We start from the raw sequence: 26,328 nt of genomic DNA, 5'->3' as shown, positions 1-26,328 counted from the left end.
AAGGAAAAGGGAAAATTCCTTCTCTTTCTAACACATCTCCTCCCGCGCTGTGTTTCTTCCTAGAAGAACGGCGGCGCCAACACCATCCCATGCCACACCATCTCTACCAAAGTTTCTCTAGTTCGCCAACCAGATATTCCCCTCTCCACCATGCCCGACCGCCGCTAACTTTGCCTCTGCTCGTCCCCAACCCAGCGGCTGCTGCTGCTCATTCCCACCGGCGGCGCCGCCACTCCTACTCTTCCCACAACCCATTTTCCCTGTGGTCGTGAAGCCCCGCATGCCGCATCGGAGCCTCCCTACTTCCAATCCTTGCATCATAGCCCCTACCCCTGCTCCCACACTCGACCGTGTTCCCTGTGCTACAAGTGAACAACGGCAAAGACCCATACCCTCCTCTTGAGTGTTGAATGTTCTAAAATGTTGCTGAAATTATACGTAAATGGTGTTGAATTAGGTGCATTGACATGTGAAGAGGAAAGGGCATTTGTGTCTTTCTTTGAGAATGTTAGTCACTAGTGGTTTTTTTTGGCATGAAAAACCAAAGTGGAGTGGTATTTTGGCACTTTGACTTTTTTACTAGTGATATTTTGATGCTTTTTCGTTTTCACTAGTGGTATTTTTGCTATTCTCTCTTATCAACTCAGCAGCCAAAGCATCTAGATGGTCAAATAGCAAATGAGACAGCCTTCCTAACTTCGCTAGACGTAGCAAAATAGGCAGATGACCATCTTTGACAGTTTGCATCACTTCTCAAAGTCCAGTTTCAGGACAATGACCGAAGCCTTCTTCATTTTGATCTCATGAAGTACTTCATATATCACCACAATCTCATTCAGAATGTGCCTGCTCTTGCAATGGTTGTTAAGACCGTCTTATCTTAATCCTACCATGTAATCTAGATACAACAATAAAACATGATTTTCAAATGTTATTTTTTAGTTTTATTTTTAGTAATGAGACATCCTAAGTATGTGGTGAGAAAGATTGTGTTAAAAGTGCTAAGAGACCACTCTTAGCTAAGGGAAGGCAAAGATTTTTTTCATCTTTGTCTTTCCTCCGCCTCAGCGTTTATTCTACGTCGCACTGTTAAGATATCAGCATTGTAGATATAACTTAACTAAATTTCTTTTCTATTTAAAGAAACATGAAAAAAAATACAACACAAATCCAAAACAGCAACCTGCAAGTTACACGTGAGGTGCGCGGTACTGGAAGAGTGAGTCATCAGCCCCATCCTCACTCATCCAGTCATATCCCACTCCGACATCGCTGGGGAAGAAGAAGAAGAAGAAACGTCGGGGACTCCTCCTCGTGCTCGACGACGTCCGTCCGCAGTCACCACGCTTATCCAGCAACCAACCAAAACACTGCCCATATCCCCGACCAAGCCCATCCCCGCTCAACCACCGCTCTGCCCTGCCGCGCCGCGACGATGGCCTCCCGCCTCCTCCGCCTCCACAGCCATTTCCGGCGCCGCCGCCACGGCGCGAGCCCGGCTCCACCCAGGCCCCTGTCCTCCTCCTCTGCCCCGGACCCGCCGGCGGTGGACAAGGTGCTGGTGGCCAACCGGGGCGAGATCGCGTGCCGGGTCATGCGCACCGCGCGCCGCCTCGGCATCCCCACCGTCGCCGTCTACAGCGACGCCGACCGCGCCGCGCTGCACGTGCGCGCCGCCGACCAGGCCGTCAGGATCGGCCCGGCCCCCGCGCGGGAGAGCTACCTCAACGCCGCCGCCATCGTCGACGCCGCGCTCCGCACCGGCGCAAAGGTGAGCGAGAGCGAGCGAGCGAGCGAGAGAGAGCTTCGTTATTGCGCTTTTGGCGAATGCTGCCGCCCGGATCAGCTGGGGAGCACCGCGCGCTTGCTGCGCTCGGGATTCCTGCTAGTCCGCTACCTGAAAATGGGGCATCCCATGACTTATATCAGTACTAGACTGCTAGTTCGTTTGCCGTCAAACTGCGAAATTCTCACGCTGATTGCTGAAGGAGTGACACAGTCTTACAGCAGTCCTAGAACATTTTATCCGTTGCTCGTTACTCGTTGGGATAAACATACATAATTGGAACTAGTTGCCGATTGCTACACGACTGCTGCAGTCTGCGCCGGTTTCTTGGTTCCGGTGCACACTTGCCAAGGTGTATTGCCACTATCACCTGTAACGAGAGCTTGTATGCTCTGACAAATGCACCACCCGGATCAATTAGCACGGTTTGCTTGGCCTTGCTTCTCTGTAGACTTCAGTTGGACTGTTACTTTTTTTTGTTTGCGGGGAAGCTGGACTGTTACTTGAAATGAGTTATCCCCTGCTACTTGCAAGTAGCTAGTCCTGTCAAACTCTGTAATTCTGCCGCCTGATGAGCTCGCTGAGTTGGGCTGATTGCTCAAGGTGTGCCAGGTGCTATGACCATGTTTTGCCTTTCTGATGTGGCACAATAACTTTCAGTGTTCGTTACTTGTTGGGATTAACATCATAACTGAAACTAGTTACTCCCTCCGATTCATATTAATTCTCGCTAATATGGATGTATCTAAAACTAAAATGTGTCTAGATACATCCATATTACTTGGAGGGAGTACTGATTACTACTACTGGACTACTGAATTCTTTTTTTTATATGACTACTGAATTCTTGGTTTTGGTGTACAATTGCCAGTTTAAGTGCCGGGGGAGGTGTGCCATGATGGGGTATTAATTTTGCTAACGTCTGACAGGTAAATGCTTGCATATATGTTCTTGTAGGCTATCCACCCTGGCTACGGTTTTCTTTCAGAGAGCGCTGATTTCGCGCAGCTCTGTGAATCCGAGGGGCTTACGTTCATTGGGCCTCCACCATCTGCAATCCGAGATATGGGTGATAAGAGGTAAATATTCTTGCCACATTACTACTTCCCTTTTCTTTCCATATGGGACAATGCGTTCTGAAAACATTCTGTAAAAAATAGTGCATCAAAGAGGATCATGGGTGCTGCTGGCGTACCGCTTGTTCCAGGCTACCATGGGGCTGACCAAGATATCGAGTTGTTAAAACTTGAGGCTGATAAGATTGGATATCCAGTTCTGATAAAGCCTACCCATGGTGGAGGGGGCAAGGTATGTTGGGAATGCTTTGCACAGTACAATCTTTATTTCAGTTTCCAGTATTATGCAGAGAAGAATCCATATAGAACAGATTTTTGTATACGCAGTTGTAGGATATCTTGTTTGTGAGTTGCACCATCAAATTTAAGAGCATATTTTGCTCGTCTAGATCAAGTCTTATGTTCTCTATGCTCTTCTATTGATCTTTGATCTTTGTATTCAAGGGGATGAGAATAGTTCAAGGGCCTGATGACTTCGTGGATTCTGTACTGAGTGCTCAACGTGAAGCGGCGGCATCATTTGGTATAGACACGTTGTTGATCGAGAAGTATATTACTCAACCCAGACATATAGAAGTCCAGGTAACATTCTGATTTCAGTCCTTCCACAATCCTTCTCTCAATCCGCATAGGCCCTCTGTTGTTTAATGTGGCGCTATTTCAATACGTGAAGGTATTTGGTGACAAACATGGAAATGCTATACACCTTTACGAGAGAGACTGTAGTCTACAAAGAAGGCATCAGAAGATTATCGAGGAAGCACCAGCTGTAAGGCTTTATTACCTGTCAATGCCCTGGATTTTTTATTTTTTTGAACAAAATAACATTTTACTTTTTCCATTTATATATTCGCTGCAGCCAAATGTGACAGCAGAGTTTCGGGCTCATATTGGTAAAGCTGCCGTGTCTGCTGCGAAGGTGACATAGTTGATACTTCTACACACATGATGCGATTTAAGATATAGATTCAATGCTCTTATGTTTTCATTTCATTACACTATCTGAGTTATTTGTTCGTTCCCTACAACCAGCAGTCCAGGGAAGTATGCAAGCAAATTATTCCATATCTTGAGCGCATTTCAAAATTCTGACTTTCGATTTGCCTGTTTAGAAACTTGGGTTCATTCACTATTTATGAAACAGTCCCCAGCGTAACACTTGCAAGCTACCTAACCCTCCACCCTATGTTCTGCTGTAGTTATTCTGTTTAATCTGTATATTTTATACACAGGGTCACTTATTGGATTCTTTGTGTTGAAGGCAGTTGGTTACTACAGTGCTGGAACAGTGGAGTTTATTGTGGATACTCTTTCAGGAGAATTCTATTTCATGGAGATGAATACTCGACTGCAGGTACTATATTATGATTATCAATTGATCAGTAAGATGCTTGACGACCTTGTGAAACCCACCAGACTCAAAACTGTAATAACTATAAAGGTGTAATAATATGTTCCAAATTAACTGACAAGGGTGTGTCACATATACTTTTCGATTTGCTAATGGATAGTCCATTCTGTTTCTCTTAAACTCACCTGGATATTTGAAGGTTGAACATCCAGTAACAGAGATGATCGTTGGTCAAGATCTTGTGGAGTGGCAAATACGTGTTGCAAATGGAGAACGCTTACCATTATCTCAGGAGCAGGTCCCGTTAAATGGTAAACCCTGTCAGGGCATTCATGATTCTATCCTAAACACCTAGATATGTTTTCTTAGAGTGCCGCTTTGTCTCTCGACTATATTTCCTTCTCATTTTAGGCTTCATGACATAACTATCTCTTTTAGTTGTATTTGGGTTATGCTTTTGACGATCCAATCTCTATTGATTAACCTGATAGTACCACATGTCATGGTGTTCTTGCAAGCATTGGTAAATGTGTTATTATTGGTTAAACTCGTTAAGCAGGCATAGCAGTGTGTGAGCAAAATCCACTCGCTTATTGCTCTTGATTCTAGCTAATTGGATCCATTTATTTCCCAAAAGAGAAAAGGAACTTAACTGTTTTCCAGAAAAAGGCTGGAATCTTTTTGTGCATTTAACAAAAATGTGCATAATCTGAAAGTCTTCTCTTGATACTTGAGCCAATATTCATTACCTGAATTAATTTTAAATGAATAGCATCAGTTCTTGTAATGAACTTACACAAGTTACATGGGTGGTCTTAGGTTGTAAATTTTTGTGTTTGTAGCATTAACAGTTCCAAGTTTGTAATGCCACTTGAAGTAAGAACTATGTATTAACCATCAGTGTACCCTCTAGGACATGCATTTGAAGCCCGAATATATGCTGAAAATGTTCCAAGAGGATTTCTTCCTGCAACAGGAACTTTACATCACTATCAACCAGTTCCGTCTTCCACAACAGGTAATTTTGGATATATCCAGCGACAGAATCTTTAACAGTTATTTTTCAGTATGGTGGTGCTAACATATTCTTGATCAGTAAGAGTTGAAACTGGAGTTGAACAAGGAGATACTGTCAGCATGCATTATGATCCCATGATAGCCAAACTCGTAGTTTGGGGTGAAAGTCGCAATGCTGCACTAGTCAAGCTAAAGAACTCCTTGTCAAACTTTCAGGTATATATACTTAGTTTGCGTTTGTTTTATAAGTATTATCTATTGGATCTTTTTATCCTACTAGTTCCAAATTTACCACTTGGTATCATTGGTATGTTAAGATTCATATGCAGTACTTTTGATATTCCCTGCCTATGATGCTGGAATTAATGAATAGACAGATTGCAGGTTTGCCTACAAATATTGCTTTCCTTCAAGAACTCGCGGGCCATAGTGCATTTGAAAGAGGCCTAGTTGATACACATTTCATTGAGCGTTACAAAAATGATCTTCTAAATTCTGCTGCTAAGGCCTCGGGTGAAGCACATGAGGCAGCTGCGGTTGGTGCAATGTTGGCTGCAGCCTGCATTTGCAGAAAGGATCACATTATCTCTGAAGAATCCCTTCGTATGTTATGTCGCCTTTTTTTCTCTGTCACTGGACAACATTGTTAATATGGTCTGATCTCAACATATGCTTGTCGGTAGGTGACAAGACACTTTCTGTATGGTATTCCCGTCCACCTTTCAGAATGCATCACTCGGCGAAGCGTCTAATGGAATTTGAGTTTGATAAAGAACTTGAGGGGTCGAGTGATGAGCTTCTCAAATTGTTGATTACATATAGATCTGATGGAAGCTACTTCATCGAGGTGATTAGTAGACACACAGAACTTTCTTTGCTTTTGGTTGTTTGAATTCTAAAACCTAATTAAGCTTCTTTGCTGAGGTGTGAGTACTAATACAAGTGTATAATATAACACTAGTAGGCAACAAGGGAAAATGGGAAATTATTTTTTGGGTGGAAATTATGTCTTCAGTCTTAAGATATGTGAGACCAGTCATGTTTCAGCAATATTTTTTTATTATCACTGTATAATATCAGCAAAATCCACTACAGTTTGTTCCTTATCATAGAAGCTGCTACATGCTGCTTTCTATCACATAATTTTAAATGAAGTTGTATGCCCCACTTCGTTTTTTGCTATGCCATTTTGCAGATAAATCAAATAAATGGTTTCAGTAGTGCAACAGTAGACTAAAGCTTTCTTAGTGTATTAGAAACTGAATTTTGTGTGCACTACCCATATTAGTATTCTGGTTACGGAGCAATAATCAATCTCTTAATTGGCATTTAACACTGCACTACTGTTGATCTTGGCCAATATCTTCTTATTGTTCCCCTTATGACTTGTGACCAGACTGAAGATGGCTCTTCTCCTGGCTTGGATATCAAAGTAGATGATAAGGGTGAACAGGATTTCCGGGTTGATATTGGTGGTGTGCAAACAGACGTGACATTAGCATTTTATTCAAAGGTGAACCTGATACCTTAATTAGTATGGTGGTTGTTAGATTCATTAGTTTCTTCCGAATGTAATATCATCCCTAAATTTTCTTCCTCTTCTACTTCCAGGATAATAGCAAACATATACACATCTGGCATGGGAAACATCATCATCATTACAGGCAGACCATAAGAACTGAGGAGTTACTTGATGATAGTTCTCAACCTAGCCATGTTTCCGAGGGAAGGTCACATCCAAAAGGAAGTGTTTTGGCGCCAATGGCTGGTTTGGTTGTGAAGGTTTTGCTTAAGGATGGGGCACAGGTGGATGATAATCAGCCTGTCATGGTTATAGAAGCAATGAAGATGGAGGTCCGACCGTCTAAATGAATTTGCTTCTGGTGTATTCTAAATTGATTAAATTAGTCAAAGCTGACATAACTTTCTTGTACTCCTTTTCTCAGCATGTTGTGAAGGCGCCTCGTGCTGGTTACATAGAAGGGCTGAAGGCCACTGCTGGACAACAAGTTTTTGACTCCAGTGTCCTTTTCACTGTTAAGGTAGGTGCTAACTATTGACCATATCTTGGAATTTCATGCTTTTTTTTTCCTTTTTTTCAATGCAAAGTTTTTTGCCAAGTCTAAGTTTTTGTCGTCATTATATTTTAAGAAAAACCAGTGGTATTCTGGAGAAAGTATTCAGACTTAAAGGAAACAACTGGAAAGTCCATTCAGAGGCATATTTGAATAGTGGTTAGAGTAGTGATCGTAGGTCCAGCAGAGTACTAGTGTTCTAAGAAGCAGCTGCTGTTGTGGTTAGCCGGTAACACCTGTTTTCAGCTGGAGGCTGCTAGCTGAACCCCACCTTCAGTGTCTCGATGGGTTTCTGGTAAACTGGGATCCGTGTCGAATTAAATGAAACCAAGACGTTTCAAGAGAAACAATGTCCTTTTTTAATCATCAGAAAACGTCCATCATTCTGAATGTTAAGAGTTTCATCGATTTTATTGCACAACTGATTACCTGAACTCAGAATGTTTCCTTTCTCCAGGATAAGAGCACAAACTGATGAAACAACAAATCATACCCTGTCGTGACCTGTACCTTTCAATGTACAGATGCTTCAGAATTCGACTCCTGCCTTTGCTGTCCAGAAAGAAGAATAAGCAAACAAGCAGCTGGAGATCATCATGTGACCAAATAATGCTAGCTGATCTCCCTAGTGCATGTAGCTAGAGCTCGCCTCTCGATGCATCCATTTCCTGTATAGCGTGTATGTTACTTTGCATGGTGGTTAATGTGAGAACCCGCATATATGTGTATACCAATTGGTCTGCCATGCATTGTCAAGTAGGGACATTATTTTTATCGAGAAACCCACGTATGCGTTTTACTAACTGCGCTGTCAGCTCATTGTTGTGAAGCTATGAAGCATCGTGCAAGCACTTTGTTTTTAGACGGAACGTAGCTAAAAACCCTGCCGCTACACCACAGAACTACTCAAGTTAAAAGAGGCTAATCACGATGCGGACCTCTACTTCCTTGGCAGTTGGCACTAGCGCACATGGACCCAAGTTGATGCTTATTTGCAAAGTTCAGGTTGCAATTGCCTAGAGAGTGTACTTCGATAAAACTTAGGCAAATAAAAAAAATGGGCTGGGTTTACGTTTTTTTTATTTGCCCCTTCTCTTCGTTTGTTTTTGCACACTCTAATCCGTGCCTTAGATCAGGGCGGGTCCTCCTCCCTAGATGTCGTCGATGGCGCCCTTGCCGCCTACTTTGATGACTTGGCTCTCCACGTTGATAGCCTCAAGATCATCATGCGTCGCAAATGCGGGGAGAACGTCCATGCCTTCCGCGTCGTGTTTTTGCTGCATTTTACCTTTTTTTGCGAAAATTTCACCGGCCTATTAATAATCATCAATAGTAATGTAAATTGACCCAAAAGTAATAAAAATTACAAGTAGGTCTTTCGACCACCTAGCAACGATTACAAACACTGACGCGAATCGAAGTTGCGCCGCTGTCCTCGCCCCTCCATCACCGGAGCCGGGCAAAACTTATGTAATAGAGCTTGTTGTAGTAGTTTACCTTGTAACGGTTTTATCAATGGAAGCCATGGCCGCAGGTCATCCATGAGGGCCACAGTCGCGCCTAGGGATGCCACGGTTGAACTTGGCTCCGTCCCCACCGTTCTACTGGTGCAGTACTCGAATCGCTTACAGGTAAACATCTTAGCTATATTTTGCAGATTCACTTCAAAGCTACATACAACATTGCAGAAAGAATATGGAGCTCTCCTACACGGCTTAGGCATCGCAAGAGATTTCGACATTAGCCGGATTGATAGCTACGGCAGTTCCACCTTGGTCGCTCAACAATTATTTGGAACATGGGACAATATTAGGAACATGGGACGCCGAAGACCCAAGCCTATCGACCCACAGTCGACGAGTTAGCAAGATGCTTAGGTTATAAGGTCAAACACATCCCTAGGCTACAAAACATTGTAGCTGCAAGGCTCAGTTCAAGCCGCAAGGCGGTTCCAACAAATGTTTTCCTTGAACACCTCCGGGTTCCTTCCATCGAAGGAATGGATGAGCAACACCCGAGTAGAGCCGACTCGTCTATACAAACTGTCATTGCTGTAATTCCCAGTTGGGCAATGCCTTTCTTCGCTTACTTCGCAGAAGGAATTTTACCGAATAACGAGGTGCAAAAAACGTCAGATTATTCGGCATGCCAGAAGTTATGTTCTTGTTACCAACGGCCAACTTTATAGTCGAAACACAATTATAGTTTTCTAGGGATGCGTCTCCCCGCAACGGTCAAGTCTGCGATCCAAACAGTGATGAAAAGAATTCTCAAATCATTCGCGGATGGACGTGAAAGAAGGAAGGGGAGTGGCTACCCACTGGAGCTTCGACCAACTACCATCGGTTAATTTCGCTTTGGAGCCACCCATGACTCTACAATTATTATAGGGGTATGGGGTTCGAGACAAATAAAGATCATGGCATCCTTTTCTTGCCCACCCAGCCATAAAAGTAAAAAAAAAAATCGCTATGAGCGGTCTTTAACCCTAAATCTCCAACTCCCCGTGCGAAAGCAAGTACCGCGTCAGCAGTGATTCGAGTTGTTCCTTGAGGGAAGGCTTATGGTATTACAGGTAAACATAACAATATGAGAGAGAACTCCGTTCAGCTTACAAGTACTCGATTGAACCAATTGTTTTTCGGCCTTGGTGGGAAATATCTACGGCGCGCGATGTTTTCCGGCCTTGGCGGGAAACATCGACGGCGTGCGAGCGGGAAACAAGAGCCACCGAGGGCGGGAATCATCTACGGCGCGTGTGAAGCTAGCGACGTGTTTCGCGATGTCTCGTTGCCATTAACGTCCCATCGCCATTAGAGGCAGAGCGTCATTCTTAACAGTGGGCGGGGGAGGGCAACATGCGTTGGGCCGCTGGACGCACCTCTGGACCAAAACGGACCACCTCCCAAATTCTGTTTGTGGACCGATCCAAACGGACAGAAACAGACCAAATGGATCGCCGTTTTAGGCCGGCCCCTAGAGATGCCCTTTGCAATGACATGTGTCAAGTGTATATGTCCGTGAATATGCTGACTGTATTTAAAGCCAAATGTTTTTTGACGACGGTCGGTAACGTCGTCTCTGTGCCAAGTGACTCGATAAACTGGTTAGAACTCAGCTACGAGCCCGATTCTGGTAGTGACTGTTTAGGGTGCCAACTTTTTATTTTCTCATTATAGGATGGAAAATGATTAGATTCCCCCGGGGGCTGCGAGCAACGCAACCTCCGGGTCGAGCGTCGTCCGATGCGGAGCATCGTGTGAACCTCCTTTACCCGCGCGTACACGTCTCCAGGGAGGGCCCCACCCACACCACACGGCATCTTCCTCTCCATTTTTTTTTCCTTACCTTATCTTCTCCCTGCAAGCAATGGAGAGCGGCTGAGAAGGAGCCGAGAAGGCCGGCCAGGGAGCCGAGCGCACGAGCTCGGTCCGCCGCGCCCCAACCACCCGCCGCCGCGCCCCAACCACCCGCCGCCGTGCCCCATCCATGCTCCGCGCGCCGTCGCGCGCCGCCGCGAGCTGCGGTCATGGCGCCCCGAGGTCCTCCTCTCCCCGTTGCCGGCAAGGGAGCCTCCCGCACGACCTCGGGCCGCCGCGCGCCAACCACGCGCCGCCACGCTGCCGCACCCCAGCCACTCCCGACGCCGTGCCGCAGCCATGCTCCGGGCACCGTCGCTCGCCGCCGCGATGTGCGGCCATGCGGCGTGAGGTTCACCTCCCCCCGTTGCCGTCCGTTGAGGCACGCTGTTGCAGCAAGGCGGGGCCGTCCTGGACCTCCTCTACCTCCATGGAGGCCCGCCCGTGGCCTGCTCCTCCCAATCCGAGGTCGCCGACAACCACCGCCCCGAGCCCCGGCGTGGGCGGTGGCGGCCGAGCTGCGGATGAGCGAGGCGGCTGCGGACGCACGGCTAGCGGCGACGTGTGCGCGGCTTGCCGAGGCGCTGGCAGAGCTGGAGCGGGCGCGTGCCGCCGAGCTGCAGCGCAGGCTGGAGGAGAACTACGACAAGCGTCGCCGGCTCAAGCGGGTGGCGGCCGCGGCACGCGACCGGATCCACGAGACCCGCGCCCGCCTCCAGGAGGGCGAGCAGCAGTAGCAGGACCAGCTCCCCCCTAATTCTGATCCCATCGCATATGTAGGCAGCTTTCCTGCTCCGATCTGCGGAGGAGGGAGGCCGCGGCGGACGCACGACTAGTGGCAGTACGTCCTAGACCTCACATGGCCTCCTCTACCTCCCATGGCCCCGCTCATGGCCTCCGAAGGCGATGCTACCATGTACGAAGGTTGAAGACGCCAGGCGTCCCAATCCTCCAACTAAGTTGGGCACTAACGATATTCGCATATCCATGAAGTAATCGTCCTTAGTATGCACCGTTGCTAAGACTCGTCGTTTCGAAGCATCACGTGATGATCGGGTGTGATAGATTCTACGTGTGCATACAACGGGTGCAAGCCAGATTTGCACATGCGAATACTGAGGTTAAACTTTACGAGCCTAGCATGTACAGACATGGTCTCGGAAAGTCGTGATAATATGATGGATGAAAATTATGAGTGAAATTGTTCATCATATTACAAAGTTGCTAATAGTGAAGTCTGAAACACTTGTCATTTGATGATCAACTTCAAGGTAAGAACCTCAAGGTTATTGGTATTTGACCAATGGACCTAGAAGTTATTGAAGGTGAAGTATTTTCTGAGAATGGGGAAAGCTAAAAGAGAAACCACAAAAGATATTTTGGCAAAAAGAAGGAAAAAGACTAGAAAGTCTAGCTCAGATGTATATAGATGATATACAAGTTATGGATGTATTCCTTGTTTGGTCACATAATAGAATTCTTGGGTATTTGTACCAGATTGGTTGGTATGAGATGTCATACAATACAACGCAATACAAGAATACGATGGCCTAAGTGACTGATAAGGAATATGGTAATAATGCACGTCTGGAACATAATGAAGTGTTATTATGTTTGTCGTTGGCATTCTACCTAGCCCTTAGAGTTTATAATAAAGAACTTAATAAATTGTTATTTTGCTCTGGTCAAATGAAAACAATGAGTTGTTCAAATTATGACATTGCTCCATGTACGATGGATAAGTTATTATAAATCTTAATGGTGAAACACACATACATAACACAGACGCTAAAATGCCATAAGGCAAATGATTTGAATTCCACTCATTAGTGGAACCGCCATTTAGGTCATGTTAGAAAGGAACGCATGAAGGAACTCCATTTGAATGGAATTTTGGAGTCATATGATTTTTGAATCATTTGGCGCTTGCAAATCTCTTCTAAAAGGAAATGACTTAAATACCGTTCATAGGCCAAGAGTTGAACGGGCAACTAACTTAGTGGAAAAGTACATGATGATGTATGTGGTTCACTGGGCATAGTTGTGTGCGGGAGATTCTTTTACTTCATGAAAACTTCCAACAATGAATTGAGTATATATATGTGGATATATTCGATAAGTAAGAAGTTTGAAACATTTGAATGGATTCAGATAAATTTCAGCATGAAGTGGAAATCATCGTAATAAAAAAGTCAAATATCTATGATTAGATCATGGTGGAAATATTTGAATTACGAGTTTTAGCGAACATCTAAGAGAGTTATGAAATTGTTCTACAATTCACGTTTCTTGGAGTATCATAGAGATGATGAAGTATCCGAGATACGTATCCAAACCTTGTTGGATCAAAGATGAGATAAAATATTGATGCCATTATATTTTTAAGGATTATGCTTTAGAGACTACCGCTCTTACATTGAATAGAGCATCATCATGATCCGTTGAAATGACACCATACAAGTTATGGCATGGGTATAAACCCTAATAGTCCTTTCTTAAAAAAATTGGTATAAGTAAATGAGTTTACAACCAAAACCGGATAAATGTCTTTGTTGGTTATCCCAAGAGAATGGATTGGGAATTCTTCCCACTATGAAGTAAAAGACAAAAGTGTTTGTTAATGTTACTTGTTTATTTCCAAGAAATTGTTTTCTAGCGAAGTATTTGAGTGGGAGGACAATAGAACTTGATAAGGTTTATGAACCTGAGCATAATGATCAGAGTAGCGCAGCATCGGAAATGGTTCCGGAAGCGGCTACGACAATCATGGCTCCCATGACTACAAAGTGTTTTAGCCATGGAGATCGAAGTACATATTGAACCTTGTAGGTATGGTTTACTTTGTGATCAAATAAATGATTTGTGGACAAAGGATTGATTTTGAACAATGATAAACCAACTGCAAACAAAGAAGTTATGATGGGCCCTGACTCCGTTAAAATGGTTATGCGCCATAAAATCCAAGATAGATAAATACTTTTTGAAAGTAAATGGATCTATAAAATAGATGGACTTGGATGTAATATCCTTGAAGAAGCTTGACTTGTCAAAAGTTGTTTACGACAAAGTTCAAAGAGTTGACTGCGAAAAGATTGGATCTTCCGTAGCAATGCTTATAGTCTATGTGGATTGTTCTAGTAATCGCTACATATTTCTTTTATGAGATATGCTAGTAGGATGGCAAATTACATTACTTAACAGAAGTGTGTGTTAAAGGTGTATACAAGATACAAACCAAGAGTTTTGCTAGTCCGTGGAATAGTAGATAGGTATACGAACTTCAATTGGATGAAGTGAGTATCACGGAGTTGGAATCTTCATCGGATGAAATAGTCAAAGAGTTTTTGATTTCATCAGAAACGATGAAGATGCTTGCATTTGCAAGAAATTAAGTGGGAGCGCTAAGACATATTTATAATACTTTATGTAGATGACATATCGTTGATTATAAATAATGTAATTATATAATTGATTAAAAAGGTTTCATTGAGAATTAACTTCAATGAAAGGATATGGACTGAAATATATTAAGTGTCAAGATCTATGAAGATAGATTGAAACACATAATAAGTTTAAGTCAAAGTACATAGAATGGATATTGAAGTAGTTCAATATAGAAATATTAAGAAAAATGTTCTTTTCATGTGAAGGTTTAACAAGACTTGAGTGTATTTGACACTCGATGAGTAAAAACACATGAGTGATTTTAGATCACGAATAATATGTACAAGGTCAGATGTCCTGTGCTCTAAAGTGTTACGAGCATATACCAGAATGATTCATGTGATGATCATTGGAAAAATAGTAAGAATATCCCTGAGTACTTTAGAAGAACCAAGGATATATATATATAGTTTTTGTATGGGGTAATGACAAACAAATCGCTGTAAGGTGTTGCACCGATATTAGTTTGGTCACATATAAAAATATAATTTCAATCTCAATTAGGCTAAGTGTTATTTAAAAGGGTAGCACAATGAGCTAGAATATGTCTATGCTAGATTTAGATGAGTTCTAAATATTGTGACGGATTCTACAAACGAAGGCAGAGTATGTCATTGTTTTGACAATGACTGAGGATGTTAAGTCGAGGAGTTCTTTGAGAACTTGGTGTAGTTCCGATAGTGTCAGAACTTTGAAGCTATATTGTGTATGACAATATTAGTGACTTATTTTCAGACCGCGGAATTAAGGTTCCACCGAGAGGACTAAGCATATACAATTAATGCCGACTCATTTGGAAAATGAGTGATGCGTTGAGATGCAAATGAATTGCAAAATACATACGTTTCGAGCATGTCGGATCCGTTGACTAAAACCTCTCCGTGAGCAAAACATGATAAGCACCAGAAGGCCAAGGTGTTATATCCTTACAAATGTTAACTAGATTATTGACTCTAGTGCAAGTGGGAGACTTTTGGAGATATGCCCAAGAGGCAATAATAAATTAGTTATTGTTATATCTTATTGTTCATGATAAATGTTTACATTTCATGCTATAATTGTATTAACCGAAACATTGATACATGTGTGTTATGTAAACAACAAGGAGTCCCTAGTAAGCCTCTTGTATAACTAGCTTGTTGATTAATGGATGATCATGGTTTCGTGATCATGAACATTGGATGTTATTAATAACAAGGTTATGTCATTAGGTGAATGATATAATGGACACACACCCAAATAAGCATAGCATAAGATCAAGTCATTAAGTTCAATTTGCTATAAGCTTTCAATACATAGTTGCCTAAGTCCTTCGACCATGAGATCATGTAAATCACTTACACCGGAAGGGTACTTTGATTACATCAAACGCCATTGCGTAAATGGGTGGTTATAAAGATGGGATTAAGTATTCGGAAAGTGTGAGTTGAGGCATATGGATCAATAGTGGAATTTGTCCATCCTGATGACGGATAGATATACTCTGGGCCCTCTCGGTGGAATGTCATCTGATTAGCTTGCAAGCATATGAATGGTTCATAAGAGATCACATACCACGGTACGAGTAAAGAGTACTTGTCGGTAACGAGGTTGAACAAGGTATGGAGATACCGATGATCGAACCTCGGACAAGTAAAATATCGCGAGACAAAGGGAATTGGCATCGTATGTAATTGGTTCAATCGATCACTAAGTCATCGTTGAATATGTGGGAGCCATTATGGATCTCCAGATCCCGCTACTGGTTATTGCTCGGAGAGGAGTCTCGACCATGTCTACATTGTTCACGAACCGTAGGGTGACGCGCTTAAGGTTCGATGTCGCATAGGTAGATTCGGAATATGAGATGGAGACCGAATGTTGTTCGGAGTCTCGGATAGGATCCAAGACATCACGAGGAGGACCGGAATTGTTCTGGAAGAATTCTGCTGTTTTGTATTTCAAGAAAAGTTGTTCTGGAAACATTCTCGGAATTGGACGAAATAAAAACAGAGGTTCTTATTTTTCTGTCACGCAGACGGAGTCCAAAGGGGAGAAGGAGAAGAGCCAGGGGTGGGCCACACCACAGGCCGGCGCGGGCCCCCCCCAGGCCGCGCCGGGGTATGGTGTGGGCCCACCAGGCGCCGCCACTAGATGGGTTTCGTGAAACCCTAACCCTAGTTCCCGACTATAAATAGTGGGAAGGTTTGGCCGGCCAAAGCTGCTCCGTTCGCAACCCTAATTTGCCACCTCTCCTCCCTCCCAGTTTCTCCTGCTCCGGCTTAGGCGAAGCCCTGCAGGAATTCTTCTCCACCACCACCACCACGCCGTCGTGCTGCTGGGATTCCGTGGAGATCTACCACACCTCCGCTGCCCGCGGGAACGGGGAGAGGAAGGAGCTTCATCGACACCGTACGCGCGACCGAGTACGGAAGTGCTCGCCGGATTGCGGCACCGGGGATGATCGTCTACACCAACAACGAGATCTAATCTCGTAGGCTTTGGAAATCTTCGAGGGTTAGTCTCATATCAATCTCGTTGCTTCGATCTTCATAGATTAGATCTTGGCTTTTCCTAGATTGGATCTTGGATTTATTCGTCTTGCGGTAGGAAATTTTTTGTTTTCTATGCTACGAACTCCATCACCAGGTTGCTGCCGACGGCGGCCCTCGTTGCTGCTGACGGTGGGCCAAGTTGCTGCCCACGGCGACCCTTCTTGCTGCCGACGGCTCGCGGCATGCATTACGGATTTTGCTATCATATATAGATTTTTTTCCTACAACCGTTCTATGGTTTTGCTATGATAGTGTATATATTTTGCTACTAAGTTTTTTCGGTGATGTATTTGCTGAAGTCTGTATTGATACAATAGCCATGACCTCACCACAGACTTTTTTGTAAAAATGCTGTGGTGCTACTTTTTTTTTTGCTATAATTGTTTTGTTGTTTTGCTACTTTAGTATAGAAATTTTGCTACGAGGTCTCCGGCGAGGGTCTCCGACGAAGGTCTTCGTCAATATTTCGATGATATTGGGTTTTGCTACATTAGCATTTTCTGCTACAATAGCATTTTTTTTTGCTACGAGGTCTCCGGCGAGCTCTCCGGCGAGGTCTCCGGCGAGCTCAGCCTTTTTATTTGATTTCCTGACTGAACCGTTTTTTGCTACAATGTAGCAAAAGCGGATTATTTTTTGCTGCCGGGAGGTGATTTTTTGCTACATTCAGTAAAAGCAAATCTGGCCGTCCAAGATGGCCGATCCGACGGCTGGCGACCCGGGGGCTGGAAAATCAGATCCCCCGGGGGACGCCCAGCAGTTTCCTTATAGGATGTAGATAGATAAGACCACAAGTGTTGCCGTGCAATCTTTACAAAAAAAAGTGTTGCCGTGCAAGTAGGAGACGTACATGTGTACATACGTGTACAAGTCAGTTTAAGTTAGGTTAGTATTGCCCGGGTCGATTAAGATAACGTAGTCAGAGTTAAAATCCGAGTCGATGCGCGTCTTCTCCCGATCGTGCGCTTGTCAAACTTCTACAGCTTTGGAACCTAATATAAATATCGGCAGGGAAAGCCGCTGGGACGAGAGATACCTAATACGTACGCTCCATACTCGTGTTGCCGGCGGAAATTAGTTTGGTCGGTTGCGATGGCGTCGAACAACCTCTCGGGGGTACTCGACGGCGGCGACGCGGCGGCGACGGCCGCAGGGAGGAATATACAGCACTCAGGGTTCCTCGGCGGTGAGTACTTGAGGGCCGACATGTTCGATCTCGACAGCCTTGACGTCGAGGTGGACAAGAAAACCATGGCCAAGCTTCTTGCCACGGAGAAGCAGCGAGACAGGGGCGACGAAGAGATGGAGCCGTGGGAGATCGACCTCGCCAAGCTGGAGGTTCACGAGTTGATATCACCAGGGACCTTCGGCTCCGTGTATCGCGCCACCTACGATGGCAATATCGTCCTAGGTATGTATCGTGAATTCGTGATTTTTATTCATCGATCGATGCTCTCCTTGAGTTGATTGTTCTTTGATCTTTGGCGTGCGTGTAACTGTGTATGCATGCACAAACTCACGAGACAGAGGTCGCCCAAGGGTTTAGGGTTCTGCGGTCGTTTTTAGATCTACCATGGTGGTGCAGGGATCTAGGGTTCCACGTTAATGATCTATCTTCTTCTAGGTTCAACCATCGAATATACTATGCTAGTCTAATTACTCTCGTATTTTAACAAAATATAAATATAAATTACAAGTGACGTACCGGATCATTGTTCTGTTTGCGTTGCCCTTGAAGTTTAATCTCGTGAACTAAGTCCAGTATCTGCTAATTGGATGCTTCCCGCATGTTTATTTATGTAATTAGCATGATGCAATTAGTGTGGATTACCACCGATCTCTTGCTGCATGCATGTTCATATTTCGTTTCTATGGACAATCTGTGATTTCGATCATACTTTTCTTCGTATTTCCCTTCACCAGATTCTATCTTCTCCGTTTGTCGTCATTACATAAAATTCATTGCTGATGGGCATGGATACCTTGATCTTCTTTAGTTAACTCTGCCACTTGTCAAAAAACAGCAATTCTTGCCAAAGTTGCACTAGGTATAAATTTTAGGATTTACTTTTTCTGCTTCAATTTCTTATCGCAAGTTCCTACATTGTTGGGCTCCTCGGATGCATGAGTGATATCTTGCTGATCCACTTGTGTTGTCTACTCTATAGTCTATACATATACTGGACTTGTTACATAAGACATTAGTAGTATTAGATGCTTAACTTGTAGATGTTCCCTCAAAAGAAGCCTTGCAATGTTCCAAAGACGTATACTGTCGTCGAAGTCTTTTTCCGTAGATAAATGGTTGTCCTTAAGAACATCCGGTTAAACGGACAGAAATTCTTGTGGTTGAACTTACAAGGACTTAGTTGTGTACTTTTTTATGCATTAGCCCCTAATCTTCAAAAAGTAGCTAACTTTTTTTTGCTTCTTTTTTGTAGCTAAACTGTTAGACTGGGGCGAGGATGGTTTTATAACAGAAGATGAAGTTGCTGCTCGGCGCAAGGCCTTGAGGAAGGAGGTTGTAGTTTGGAAGGATCTCAACCACAGGAACGTTACAAAGGTGAATATTTTTGCTCCAAGTTATCCACACTATGAGTGCACGGTCTTGTGTAGGGTCATTCTTCCTATTGCATTATATATGAAAGTGCTTTGTGTTTCTTTCTTGCAGTTCATTGGTGCATCAATGGGTACCACTGACCTTAACATTCCAGCTGAGAATGAGGATATCGCTGCATACACTGATTTTCCAGATAGAGCATGTTGTGTGGTCGTTGAGTATATCGACGGAGGAACACTTAGGCAGTACCTATATGCGCACAGGGAGGAAAAGCTGGAATACAGAGTTGTGGTTGATCTTGCATTGGATTTGGCCAAGGGGTAAGCAAGTTGACTCAATTTCAACTGTCATGCATTTTCCAAATCTGAGTCCATGGATAACCAGCAATCTCATACATATATTTTGCAGACTGAGCTATCTACATTCAAAAGATATCGTGCATCGGGATGTCAAAGCTGAAAATATGTTGCTTGATTCCAAACGAACCCTAAAGATCGCCGACTTTGGTGTTGCCCGTATAGAGGCTAAGGATCCAGCGGAAATGACAGGTCACACAGGCACACTGGGTTATATGGCCCCAGAGGTACTACTTAGCGCCGATGACCAATCTATGATATTGTTGCTCTACTGCACTCTTGAATTTCTTACATAACTGTTTATTGTGATTCCTCTGTAGGTCCTTGAAGATAAGCCATACAATAGAAAGTGTGATGTTTACAGTTTTGGGATATGTCTATGGGCGATCTACTGCTGTGACATGCCGTATTACCCGGACCTCAGTTTTGCAGAGACCTCCTCTGCAATTGTTCATAAGGTTTGTTTTTGGCCGGTGGATTTACTCTCATTGTTAGCAGCGATTTGCTTTTCCATGTTCAAACAAGTTGAACTAGCACATGCAACAGCATTTTTTGCTAACAATATTCATTCTTTACTCTGTTGCGCAGAAACTGCGACCTACGATCCCACCCTGCTGCCCCGCCCCAATGGCGAAGATCATGAAGAGGTGCTGGGACGCTGACCCTGAGAAGCGTCCCGACATGAAGGAGGTGGTGCAGCTCCTAGAGGATCTGGACACAAGCAACGGCGGCGGCATGACCCCAGAAGGGATCGCGGAAGGGAAGAACCCTGGGTGCTTCTGCATGTTCAGACGACGTAGTGGTTGATATATTGTCTCGCATTATGCATTATGATGGGGCTTCGCTATAGTGTTTCTGTTAGTTTTTATTACAAACGTAGTTGTGATGGTGCAATTTAAAAGTTTACAGCTCTAAGAGTATGCATAAAACACAGATGGTTAATTTAGGAGTTTATTCATGGCTGCAGTAATTGTGGATTTATTTTTAATCCCGGGTAATGTGTGGATTATAATTGAAAGATGTAGACTCTGTTTTTGGGTTTGGTTGACCTACTGCTTTTTCATTGCCCTGTTTTTGTGCATGTGATACATCATACATGCTTGGAGATATGAACACATTGAACACAGCAAGGCGGCATCGGAGAAATTTCTCGTTTTGTCTGCATCCTGCACCAGCAAAATCTGATATGCTGTTCTAATGAAACTGAATATGGTTAGTCTTTCACGGTTTCCACGGTAACAACATGGACCTTTATGGTTCACTGTCCGGATTATTAGAAATGGGCTGCAGATTCTTGCGACAATCACAGAGCCTGAATTGCTGGAGCACACTATTCAGACTAGTATCTCTTACTATTACTATCTATTTTGAGAGTCAATAGATCCCATTAATCACGGGAATTCAATTTTCAGATGAATTTTGGAATAAGAGATAAATAAACAATTGATTTTTTTAAAAGAGAACTTCTTTCTATTTTGAATTATTCTCAATAGGACCCTCTTTTATTTTTAACCCTTAACGTCTGCAGCCGCAACGTTGATGATGGGCCGTGTCGCCATCGACTTGGAAGATAAGCTCCATCGCTCCTCCCCCGACCGCGGACCCGTGGTGTCTCCTCTCCCTCGGGATCGAGGAAGAGGAAGGTCATTTCCTACTGGCCCCGCATCTGTAGACTTTTTAGCTATATTCGTGCCCTCCCCCTCTGACCATGGAGTCTCCCCACCCCCGCCTGTGAGGAAGAGGAATGAGAATGCGTTCGACGCCGACCGCGGTGGTGACGTCTGCTTTGCCTCCCACACCCGGCGGTGCCAAAGCTATTAGACTACTCATAGTGGGAGTAACATAGCTAGTAATATCACACATCTCAAGGCATTTCGGTGACATGGCATGACAATAAATGAAGAAAGAGAGTGAGGTGGTAACTAGCTATGTTACCATAACATCACATACCCCAAGGAAAAATGAGTCTACAACGTAGTAAATGACACAATGCATGACACCACATATAAGTTACTATCCACTATAAAGGTAGTAACCTAGACATATGTTACTAGTCTAAGTTACTCTCCACTATGAGGGCATCTCCAGCGGCGCAACGCATTTTATTGTCCGCGCGCGTTCGTTTGCGTCGCGCGGCGGTCGCTGAAATTACCGTTTTTGTCCGCGCGTCCGTTTACGTCTGGGGGTGGCTCCAGCGGCCCGGCGCATTTTTTTGTTTTTGTTTTTTTTTTCTCTTTTCCATTTGAACATAGTTCCAAATATTACATATTGGAAGATTATTTTACACAAACTAATACATCGGCTTCAAATGCGCCAGCTCGACGCCATCGACGAACTTGTCCGGGAGCCGCTTGATGCCGAGTGGGTCGTCGTCGATGCGGAGGAGGAACTCGAAGCAGCGGTCCTCCTGCGAAGACGAGAAGGGCGCAGGCGACGGCGAGCGTGGGGCCGTAGCTGCTCCACCACGGTGGCCTCTGCCCCAGCCCCGGGGGCACCCAGGGCCGCGGCCTCGACCGCCTCGCCGACCATCAGGACCGGCCATGGACTTTCTCGCGGGCCTGGCTGTGTCGCAGGAACACCTAGGCGGCGCTACGGTGGAGCTTTGTGGCGGCTAGGGTTTCTTTGGAGGAGTGGATGAGGAAGAAGAACGTGCGCCCCCTTTATAAAGTCCGGAGGCATGCGGTGGCCGCGGGACGCGTAGCGTCACCATTAACGTGGTTGGCGGAGGTAGGCTGCGGCCCCTCGGCAGCCGAGGCATCACCATTAACGTGGCACAGACTGCCGAAGCGACGCAGCGGCGCTAGTCGCTGGCGCGTTTGGGAAGACGCATCGACGCAGGGTCGCTACCAGGCGGGCCCGACGAAACGTCCGCCAAACATTTTCGTCGTCCCGCTGGAGGCGGTGGCAGACGCATCCCTGACCAGCCTTAACGTGAGGAGGGATGCAGACGCGGAGGAATTCTCGGGGATGTGGATGTTGGACAAGGCGCTGCGGCGGGACATCATTGGATGTCGAGCAACGAGCTGCAGAGGCAGATCGCGTGCATGCGCAACACGTTCCGTCGACACGATACACTTTAAGGCGAGCTCCGCCCATGCCTCCGCCCGCTCACTACGTCACGTCTTCACATTGCCGGCACTTTGCTGCAGGCATTTTTTATAATTTGCCGTTAATGGTAGGTTTAGCTGGCAGTTTAAGATTAGTGCCGCTATTGGTGATCTAATTTACCGGCGATTAGGAAAAGTGCCCCTAATTTTAGATGAAAATACAGGCACAATTAAGAGGGCCGCTGGTCATTTGCGGCAGTTTCAAAAGGTGCCGCCAAAGTTTACCCGATTAGCGGCATAGAAAGTGCCGCAAATTCTTGAGATCGATGACCAGAAGGGTACCTTAGTAATTTTAGAAAGAGCCAGACGAAATAAAGAAAAACCCCCCGCGTCACAAGAAAACCTGCTTCGCTCTCCATCTCCTAGCGCGCACCTGGTCGACGTAAAGATGGCACCCGCAGGGTATGGGCACGGGTGGAGCCACCCCATACCCGTGCCCATCACCTTCAGTCTTGCCCATCACCCGTACCCATACCCGTCAACGGGTACAAGTTTTTCCCATACCCGTCACCCGGCAGGGTAAATGGGTACCCGCGGGTAAAAAATACCCGCGTTCACAACACATCAAGTTGAGTAAAAAGTACTCGTAAGCGACAACATATAACCATAATAATTTATAAACAACAATACATACTTGTGAACATCAGCATATTACAAACAAAAACAAATTCTCCTAAACAACATCAGTACATCACTTCTCACACACGGCAACACATCATAAATGAAAACTGTAACACACAACCAAATATAGTAGCAAATAGTCATCACTTTAAGTTCACAAACTCATAAAGTATAGAGGTAATTTGACCGTACACAAGGCCAGAAAATAAGCATTACAATAAAGTCTCAACAATATAAAGTTCAACCAAAATAAACTAGAGGTATCCAATAGTGGCCTAGCAAAGACATTGGCACAATGTTTATTTAATCTTGACCAGGACTTCACGAGACCATGCCTCCACACATCTCAAAGGGCCAAGTCCTAGTGGGAAAAGGAATACATTCACGTGTTAGAATTTGCATTGTATAGATACACTCAAATACTCAAGTTGGTAATTACTAACCTCCACCCCCTCTTGGATGTCTTGAAGGCAAGTCCAAAAGCTAGCGTCTCCTTTAATAGAATCTAGAACAAATAATTCACACACACATGAAAGACATTATTAGTAGTGGTTACTTAAAAGAGAAAATATGAACAAACTAATATATTTATGTACCTTGATATTTGTTTCTAAGCCAATCTTGGGAGCACATCAAAGCCTCCAACATATCAGGTGTTAGGCGGCTTCTATGCTCACTAAGTATTCTACCACTTGTGCTAAAGGCTGACTCCGAAGCAACTGTTGTCACAGGAATAGCAAAAACATCTCTTGCGACCTTCCTTAATGTTGGATACCTTAGTCCATCTACTTTCCACCAATTTAACACATTGAAAGTTTCTGTGTAAGGCACTAAGGCATCTGACAAGTACATCTCTATTTCACTTTGTAGCCTAGCCGTTGCGGGACTTTGCTTGGCAACTATTTCATTAAATACATTCATGATGGCAGGAGTTTTTGAAGAAATCAATTCTTCACATGGTTGATATTCATTTTCTTCCACTGTATACTCCTCCAGCAATGCATGCAGTCTACCAACTAAATCATCAACCAACTCAATACACTCATAAGAAGCTGGCTCAATTCCATGGAGCATGGCAAAACAAGCTGTCAACATTTGCTTCTTGTATCGAGCATCGAGAAGTGTAGCCATCCCCATTAGACCTTGAATGTCCGTCCAATACTTATCAAATTTGGTAGTCATTTCTTCTGACATATTTTTGATAATTGGGTTGCTAGAAGTGCCCCACTGTCTCATTTTCATTTTAATCTCACATATTTTGGGGAAGTAAATATTAGCAGTCACGTACTTAGTTCCCGAGAAAAGCTTAGTTATATCATAGAACAATTTAAGTTTATCTACCACATCTCTAGCAAACTCCCATTCTTCATCAGTAGGTAAACACTCATATTGCTTGTCAGTTTGCTTTGCACGTTCAAAAACAGCTCTATATGGCAAAGCTACTTCTAGCATCTCAAAAGTAGAGTTCCACCTAGTTTTGCAATCAAGAATCAACTTTTTTGTTATTTTCACTTTCTTAAATTTTGCCATGTCTTCAAACTTCTCTATCCTTTTCCCTGTGGCCGTCCAGTATGCCACACTTTCCCTAATGTTTATTATTGCTGACTTCATAACATCCAACCCATCCTTAACTATAAGATTCAATATGTGTGCACAACAGCGCATATGCAGCAAAGTACCTTCCAAAGGGAGCTTCTTCTTCCCTATCTTCCCCACGATCATCTCAATTGCCTTGTCATTGGTGGTGCAATTGTCCACTGTCACGGACATTAATTTTTCATCAATATTCCATTCAAGCAGGGAGTCGTAGAGCTCTTGACATATCACATCAGCAGTATGTGGAGCGGGAACATATATAAACCTACAGTATTCAACATATTGTCAAAAACAGCAACACATTATAAACAGCAGCACATACTATACAACAGCACATCGAAAACAGCAACGCATATTAATCAGCAGCACATATTAGTACCTCATGATAATGCTCCTAAGCTTCCAAGAATCATCAATGAAATGAGCGGTGATAACCATATAACCCTTCTTTGTGCTATCAGCAGTCCACATATCTGTGGTTATAGCTACCCTTGATTGGTTCATGCCCATATAATCAATTGCCTTCTTTGTTTCTTTCTTGAAGTTTTCCACAATATCATTCCTACAAAACGAAAGAAGAGTAGTATATGTTATACTTGATGATTTCTAAGAAAAAAGAAAGCATGAAATAAATTAAATAAAACCATAGCATGTTATACCTATAAGTATTTCTTGTATGCAGCTTGAATAGTGGTTGAAGTGCATGAACAAACTTCCTAAAACCAGCATGATCTACTATAGACAGTGGATACTCATGCAACACCAACATGTTGCCAAGCTCTCTTCGAGCAACCTCTTGATCAAAAGTATAGCTCTCCACAGAAACGTTCCCATCCTCCTTAGCATTCATCATCAATGATGACTGAGACATTGTTTTGCCCCCCTTGGTTTTCAACTTCTTAAGAGTACAAACCTTTAGATGGGCGGCGAGATGCTTCGTGCCTGATCTAGGTCCTGTAGTAAGATCCTTGTGGCAGTAGTTACACCTTGCCTTAGTTTCTCCCCCGACCTTCACCTCCTTCATTTCTAACCAAACATTAGAAGTTTTCTTGCGTTTGCCAGATCCGTTCACCTCTACCACATCCTCCTCTTGTTGATCTTCATCATCTGAAATGACAACATGACCTCCATCTTCATCCATCGGAGCAGATGTGTCATCGACAGTCACACTACAAAAGGAAGATAGATGACAAAATAGACATCAAATTCTGAGAAAGAAAATTCCATACATCATATTCACGAACTCTCCTATTCCATTACTCAAAACAGCATATATATATACAACTCTTAGGCAGGCATGCCATGTACACTCACGCCACTACTTGATTCACTAATTCCATGATCTAGTGTCAACTGGTAGAATTTCTCTGTATGCATGTGACTCTACCATGATGCAAAGTGCACTAGACTGACAATCAGTATAAATATGAGTAAGCTTGGAACTGA

At 44.0% G+C, this 26,328-nt stretch overlaps 2 protein-coding genes across 3 annotated transcripts; both read left to right on the top strand.

Moving 5' to 3' along the window:
- Positions 1–1,413: 1,413 nt before the first annotated feature.
- Positions 1,414–8,108, top strand: LOC124654818 (methylcrotonoyl-CoA carboxylase subunit alpha, mitochondrial-like). Of its 2 annotated transcripts, none has more exons than XM_047193799.1 (16): positions 1,414–1,771; positions 2,744–2,865; positions 2,947–3,094; positions 3,307–3,444; positions 3,536–3,631; positions 3,722–3,781; positions 4,124–4,216; positions 4,413–4,524; positions 5,127–5,231; positions 5,310–5,446; positions 5,608–5,833; positions 5,914–6,077; positions 6,627–6,743; positions 6,842–7,084; positions 7,177–7,272; positions 7,830–8,108. In XM_047193799.1, exons 1-16 carry the CDS (start codon positions 1,436–1,438, stop codon positions 7,875–7,877), a joined length of 2,241 nt encoding a protein of 746 aa, XP_047049755.1. In that variant the 5' UTR covers positions 1,414–1,435; the 3' UTR covers positions 7,878–8,108. The 2 variants fall into 2 exon arrangements, with proteins under 2 accessions (XP_047049755.1, XP_047049756.1); XM_047193800.1 differs by having other exon boundaries at positions 7,763–8,108.
- Positions 8,109–17,734: 9,626 nt separating this feature from the next.
- Positions 17,735–21,379, top strand: LOC124655703 (serine/threonine-protein kinase STY13-like). The gene is made up of 8 exons (XM_047194556.1): positions 17,735–18,053; positions 19,084–19,205; positions 19,314–19,522; positions 19,611–19,785; positions 19,879–20,016; positions 20,147–20,331; positions 20,836–20,900; positions 21,087–21,379. The coding sequence occupies exons 1-8, from the start codon at positions 17,735–17,737 to the stop codon at positions 21,377–21,379; spliced, it is 1,506 nt and encodes a 501-aa protein (XP_047050512.1).
- The last annotated feature ends 4,949 nt before the right edge of the window (positions 21,380–26,328 follow it).

Source organism: Lolium rigidum, chromosome 5 (genome assembly GCF_022539505.1).
Source record: "Lolium rigidum isolate FL_2022 chromosome 5, APGP_CSIRO_Lrig_0.1, whole genome shotgun sequence".
In the NCBI taxonomy this organism is placed as follows: Eukaryota; Viridiplantae; Streptophyta; class Magnoliopsida; order Poales; family Poaceae; genus Lolium; species Lolium rigidum.
This window is presented reverse-complemented; position numbering and strand designations above follow the sequence as displayed.

Excerpts from the sequence above, each read along its gene's own strand:
- LOC124654818 (XM_047193799.1), top strand. The coding sequence starts at position 1,436 with ATGGCCTCCCGCCTCCTCCGCCTCCACAGCCATTTCCGGCGCCGCCGC. Across the intron at positions 1,772-2,743 it reads CGCTCCGCACCGGCGCAAAG|GCTATCCACCCTGGCTACGG; the intron begins GTGAGCGAGAGC and ends ATGTTCTTGTAG. Across the intron at positions 4,525-5,126 it reads GGAGCAGGTCCCGTTAAATG|GACATGCATTTGAAGCCCGA; the intron begins GTAAACCCTGTC and ends TGTACCCTCTAG.
- LOC124655703 (XM_047194556.1), top strand. The coding sequence starts at position 17,735 with ATGGCGTCGAACAACCTCTCGGGGGTACTCGACGGCGGCGACGCGGCG. Across the intron at positions 18,054-19,083 it reads CGATGGCAATATCGTCCTAG|CTAAACTGTTAGACTGGGGC; the intron begins GTATGTATCGTG and ends TCTTTTTTGTAG. Across the intron at positions 20,332-20,835 it reads GCGGAAGGGAAGAACCCTGG|AAATGGGCTGCAGATTCTTG; the intron begins GTGCTTCTGCAT and ends CCGGATTATTAG.